Source organism: Scyliorhinus torazame, chromosome 4 (genome assembly GCF_047496885.1).
Source record: "Scyliorhinus torazame isolate Kashiwa2021f chromosome 4, sScyTor2.1, whole genome shotgun sequence".
In the NCBI taxonomy this organism is placed as follows: Eukaryota; Metazoa; Chordata; class Chondrichthyes; order Carcharhiniformes; family Scyliorhinidae; genus Scyliorhinus; species Scyliorhinus torazame.
The window spans coordinates 100,272,562-100,278,561 of record NC_092710.1 but is presented as its reverse complement, the minus strand read 5'-3'; the positions used below and the strand labels follow the sequence as shown (position 1 = coordinate 100,278,561).

At 45.4% G+C, this 6,000-nt stretch overlaps 1 protein-coding gene across 2 annotated transcripts in view; it reads left to right on the top strand.

The window, feature by feature from the left end:
• Window positions 1–1,436: 1,436 nt before the first annotated feature.
• LOC140410355 (lysosomal cobalamin transport escort protein LMBD1-like) overlaps window positions 1,437–6,000 on the top strand; it is a 250,632-nt gene continuing 246,068 nt past the window's right edge. The window contains exon 1 of one of the 2 annotated variants that reach the window (XM_072498372.1): window positions 1,437–1,559. In XM_072498372.1, the coding sequence (XP_072354473.1) occupies window positions 1,500–1,559 (60 nt within the window). In that variant the 5' untranslated portion in view covers window positions 1,437–1,499. The remainder of the gene's footprint in view (window positions 1,560–6,000) is intronic. The other variant, XM_072498373.1, reaches the window with a different exon arrangement.

The following is a 6,000-nucleotide window of genomic DNA, read 5'->3' as shown; positions in this document are numbered from 1 at the left end:
AGACATTCTGGCCTTGGGTGACTGTGTGGAGTTTGCACACTCTCCCCGTGTCTGTGTAGGTTTCCTCAGGGTGCTCCCGTTTCTTTCCACAGTCTAAGGATGTGTAGGTTAGGTGGATTGGCCATGTTAAATTGACCCTCAGTGTCCAAAGAAATGCAGGTTAGGTGGATTGGCCATGTTAAATTGCCCCTTATTGTCCAAAGATGTGCAGGGTATGGGGTTACGGAGATAGGATGGGGTTGGGTGCTCTTTCAGAGGTCAGTTCAGATGCAATGGGCCAAATGGCCTCCTGCACTGTAGTGACTCTATGAATGTATTGAATTTAGAGGATTCTTCATCCAGAGGGATTTCCCAAAACTTTGCATTCTAGGTGCAGTAAACCTTAGAGTTGGCATGTCAGCTATAACCTGTTCAATGGTCCTCATGGGATGATGAGGTCTCAGCAGTGCCTTGTTTAGGTGAACTGGGTCGATGCAGGTCCTGACCGTGCTGTCTTTCTTCATGCAGTGACTATTACAGAAACCCACTCTGAGGCCTCGTCTACGGGGCTGTGACACTCAGTCTTGTCATCCGATCCAGTTCATTGACTGCTTTCTGTTTCATCAGAAGGGGTAATCTCCTTGGAGCACGGACAGTGGGCGTTACAGAATGACCCAACCACATATGATATACGTCGTGTAGCTTCCCAAAGATGTCAAAATTAAACAGCTCTTTCTATTCTAGCATCTGACAGTGAAGGAATGGTGCTATAATTCCAATGGATGGTGAGTGGCTTGGAACAGAACTTGCGGCCTTGGAGAACTTGGTGTTCTTCCCATGTGTCTGCTACCCACCCCTGTCCTTCGGAATAGCAGCGGTTGTGTGGTGTGGAAAGTGCAGCTTGAGGAGCCTTGGTGAGTTGCTGCAGTGTATCTTATAAATGGCACACACTGCTGCCACTGTTCGTCTATAGTGGAGGGGATTAATGGATGCTGTGCCAGTCAAGTGGGCGGCTTTGTCGTGGTGATCGGGGTGGATAGGGTAGTTGGCGGGGACGGGCAGGGTCATGGGGGAAGGGTGATAGAGTTGGAAAGGGTGGTGGTGGGGGAAGATGGTAAAGGGGTGGGGCTTTAGGGGGTAAAGTGGGGTAAGAGGGAGAATGGGATACATAAGATGTAGGGGGTGTGCAGGGGTAGGTTCGTTTAAGGGGGTGGGGGGGGGCATGTAGTGAGTTGGGGTGCAGGGACGGTGGGCACAGCCGCTAGGCGGTGGGCATGAAAATTAACCTCCTTCCTATCCAAGCTGTGAGAGGCAGTCACTTCTCCGTCCCTTTGATTGACACGGCAGCATCGTGGGAGTGCGGCGCGCGGCTGCGGCTGGGTGCGCGCGCGCCCGGCAGGCGGGTAGGTGCGTGCGCGCGCGCACATGCACGCACACGGGGCCGAGCCCGCAGTATTGTTAGGGGCGAGCCGGGCCAGGTCGGGCCGGGTGGCGGAGGCTGTTACTCTGGGTTTTTGGCGATGGGGTCGGTGCTGACAGAGTCTGTGTGGGGCTGGTCCATATTCTCCCTGGTTTTGCTGGTAGGCCAAAAGGCCCTGTGTGAGAGGCGGCCTGTCTGAATTAATTAACCAAGTCTATGTATGTATGTCTGTCTGTAGGTACTTCAGGCCTGGGGCTCTGGCGCATTCTCTAATAATAATATAAAGGCCAAATTCAGGTGGACACCAGGAGTGAGTGTGGGTAGGGCCTGAGTAGGACTAAACATTCACTAACCTGAAAATTGTGTGTGATCACATCCCAATTTACATTAAAATAATGTAATAAAGTAATTCAATATTGTATGGTAAAAATTATTTGTATTTAAATTTACCAGAAATGTTGAAGCTTGTTTCCTCCGCCCCCTTTTCTCTTTCCACAACTTGCTGAGCATTTTCTGTATTTTTTAACAATATGCTCCAGATTGGCTCTTGACCCTTGCACTTCACACTTTTTGTCTTGGTAATTTTTCTGCCAGTTGCAAAATCAAAACGCTGACCTTCACTCCTGGCTGGCCCTGTTCTAACAGAGAATGGTAGATGTTTGGTTAGGCAAGGGTTATTGAAACACTGCACGCAGGTGGCGTTTAAGATACAGGTCAGTTGGGATCGAACTTGGTTGCTGGGACAGGTTCAATGGGCTGCATAGCCTTGTACTCTTCAGATTAGCTGCAGCAAGGCATTAAATTAATGGCTTGGATGTTTCCGAGAAATATTATTCAGGATTGGTATGAGCCAAAGAAAGAAAGAAATAGATGAAAAGAAGTTTGGCATTTATATAGCAATTTGCATGACAAGATATCCCAAAGTGCTGTATGGCCAATTAAGTACTTTAGAAGCATAGTCACTTTTAATGTAGGAAAGGTGGGACACAAAACTCCAACAAACAGTGTTAGAATGACCAAATAATCTGTTATTGCTGTAAAGCATTGTCCAGGACACCAAGAAAAATGATTTGAATTAGTGTTGTGGGACCTATTACATTCACTTGGTACAGCCCATGAGGTTTAATGTTTTATCTAAAAGGCGACACCTCCCACAGTGCCCTGTATGTCACTGGGGTGTCAACCTTTATTTTTCTGCACAAGAGATTTGAGTGGGACTTGACTGAGAAATGAGAGTGTTACAAACTGAGATAAAGTTGTCACAAAAATGGAGGTGGTGAGGTTGCAGTTCAAAGAAATAATCCAGACCTTGGGTTCTGAATGGCTGCAAACTCGTCTGCTGATGTTGTGGCCAAATGAATTTGGGATGGCATGGTGGTTAGCACTGCTGCCTTGCAGCCCAGGAACCCGGGTTCAATTCCAGCTTTGGGTCAGTGTGGAGTTTGCCCGTTCTTCCCATATTTGTGTGGGTTTCCCCCGAGTGCTCCGGTTTCCTCCCACAGTTCAAAGATATGCAGGATAAGTGGATTGGCCATGTTAAATTGCTCCTTAGTCTCCAAAGATGGAGATAGTATGGGGGAGTGGGCTTAAGTGGGTTTTCTATCAGTGGGTCGTTGCAGACTTGGTTGGCTGAATGGTCTCCTGCACTGTAGGGATTCTAGGGATTAATCATTTTTATATTATCCTGGTCAGAGTTCCACCCTGGTGTGGATAATTTTATGTTGAAAATGCTGTAACTGTTTTATTGTAATTGCTTTCACTGTTTTTTGGTGACAACTATCTTTGGGAAAAGGCAACAAAAAAAACGGCGACTATCTTTGGGAAATGGGTTTTGTTTCCTCCTTTGACTTCGCAATTGAAAATAGTACCACTTCAATGAGAGCGTATCGCACAGCTTGTTGTTTACATAATATGATGAATTACAAATGTTTCAAAAGGCTTTTACTCCTGAAACAAGTGCTTGGTAAAGTGGGCAAAGTGTGCTTCTTTAAAATCTAGCCTGGCTGTCTGGAAATGTCTCTTTTGTACACTGGTGGCTTCTAGTTGTAGTAATAATTTCAAGCTTGAATTGAGGCAGAGAGAATGTTTGATGGGGCTTGCGCCATGTGATCCAGTTTCCACCAAATACTTTTTTGAAATGGTCAAAAACTTCTTTTGTTCTGTCCTACGCTGTGTTGTGGGTGTTTTCCATCTGAATTGACGTATATTTCTAGATGCTGTCATGGTGCTTGAATATAAATAATGCTGTTCTATAAAGGTGAAATACAATTATCGTAAAGCAAGTAAATGAAGTAGTGCTTAATAACCTCATGCATGCCACCAGTGTTCATGGATCTACTATGCTCGCTGAAGTTTCGAAGAATGAGAGGCAATCTAATTGAGATTTTGAAGTTCGGAGGGAGCTTTACAAAGGTAGTCATGAGAGATTGTTTCTCCTGGTTGCTGAGTCTAGAACATGGTCTCAGGATAAGAGGTTGACCATTTCGGACTGAGGCATTGCGAAGTTACTTCACTCAGGAAGACAAATAGAAAATGCTGGTAAACTCAGCAGGTCTGACAACATCTCTGGAGAGATCAGAGTTAATGCTTTGAGTCCAATGTAACTCTGAAGAAGAGTCATACAGACTGATTGAGGGCATATAGCCTGCCGCTGAAAGACGTCCACTGCTATGTTAATTGTGTTTCTCTCTCCACAGATGCTGCCAGAACTGTTGAGTTTTTCCAGCATTTTCTGCTTTTTAAAATATTTCCATGTTCTCTATTCAAGAGATCTGTGGATGCTCAGTCACTGAGCGGCACGGTGGCACAGTGGCTAGCACTGCTGCCCCACAGCGCCAGGGATCCGGGTTCAATTGCAACCTTGGGTGACTTTCTCTGTGGAGTTTGCACGTTCTCCCTGTAACAGTGTGGGTTTACTCCGGATGCTCCGGTTTCCTCCCACAGTCTAAAGATGTGCAGGCTAAGTGGATCGGCTATGATAAATTGCCCCTTTGTGTCCAAAAAGCTTAGGTGGGGTTACGGGGATAGGGATAGAGAACATGCAGAGTTGGTGCAGACTCGATGGCCTGAATGGCCGCCTTCTGCACTGTAGAGTTTCTATGAGTATATTTAAGACTGAAGTCAATAGATTTTAGGGGCACAGGTAATTGAGGGAAATGGAGATTTAGCAGGCAAATAGAATTGAGGTCAAAGATGAGCCAAGGTTGTATTGAGTGGTGGAGCAGGCTTTTGGGGTCCTCGGTGCATCTTATATTTAAGGTTTCTCTGCATGGATTTTGCTGTGAAAATTTGTTTATAGCCATTGTGACTTTATTGCACACTCTAAAAGTTTGATGCCTTGTAAGGTTAGCTGAGGCTGTACAGGTGTCACGTAACAAAAGGGTTATTTTAATAAATATTCCAGTACCGCATTATTATTCATAAATCAGCTTTTACTATTAGCAGAATCTTGCCTTAATCTGGTACTCACATGTTGGTTTCTGGTTGGGATCACAGTATTGCAATGATCAGGAGTGGGAAATCTGTATTTTTAATTCCCAACCTCGGTACATTGAGGCCGGGTGCAGCCACCCCCAGCACTGCAGCCAAATGAGACCAATTTTCGTCGTGCAAATTTGGAGTTACACCTTGGACCTTTTGGGATTGCGTGGCTCACTAAATTGCTGTGAGGATCTGCTAAGCTTGTGCAAAGCTCAAAGATTCCAACTGATTCCAACTGCTTTCATCTTGGATCATGTTGAGCTTTTCTTTTGGCACTATGTATGAGGATTTGAAATATTCTTGTGGTGTTGTCACATGCGAATGGCGCGAGGAAATGATCATGCTATAGCTTTGATTCTGGATTAACAGCCCAGAGGTTGGGGAGTTCAATTCCCACAATGGCAAATTGCAAAATTGAATTCAGTTGTGAGCTCGAACCAGAAAAATTAGGATTGAAGCTGTCAAATTGTTTCACGTATCCAACTAATCCTTTCATTTAGAAAGGATGTGAAGACATTAGAGAGAGTCAAAGATTTATTGCATTTAATGAAGCACTGCATAAATATTCCTGATCCAGGTAATGAAAGGTACTCAACAGACCAGTCTGCTGATAATTGCCGACCAAATCTTGGACCAGCTAGATCTTATCAATATAGTGCAGCTTGAAACCATGATGACTGAACAGGGTGGATTACGTGGCCAACACGGTGCTCCTGTAATGATCTTGTAGTTTCTGGCTGAGGAGGGAGATCTGGCTTATTGCTCAGATAGCAGTGGACGTCTTTCAGCGGCAGGCTATGCCCTCAATCAAGAAAGGGGTATCTCCCCGGTTACCAAACTTTTCCCAGGAGCTGTATATAATTGTCCCACAGAACATCCCATGGAGCTTCGTGGTCAGCGCATGCACTGCTGGAACTTCTTTTTGGGAGGGCTGTTTGAGAGCTGCAAATTTTGTTGTGTCTCGAGCTTTCCACTGTCACTTCAGCCCTCCACAGGGTTTTGCGGGCTCCCTTGCAGAATCACAATCACCCCGATGTTTTCTTTCTGTGAAGCCCAATGAGCTGCTTCCATATTCTCTGCCTCAGTGACTTGAATGCTGAGTTTGTATTCCAAGTCCCCAA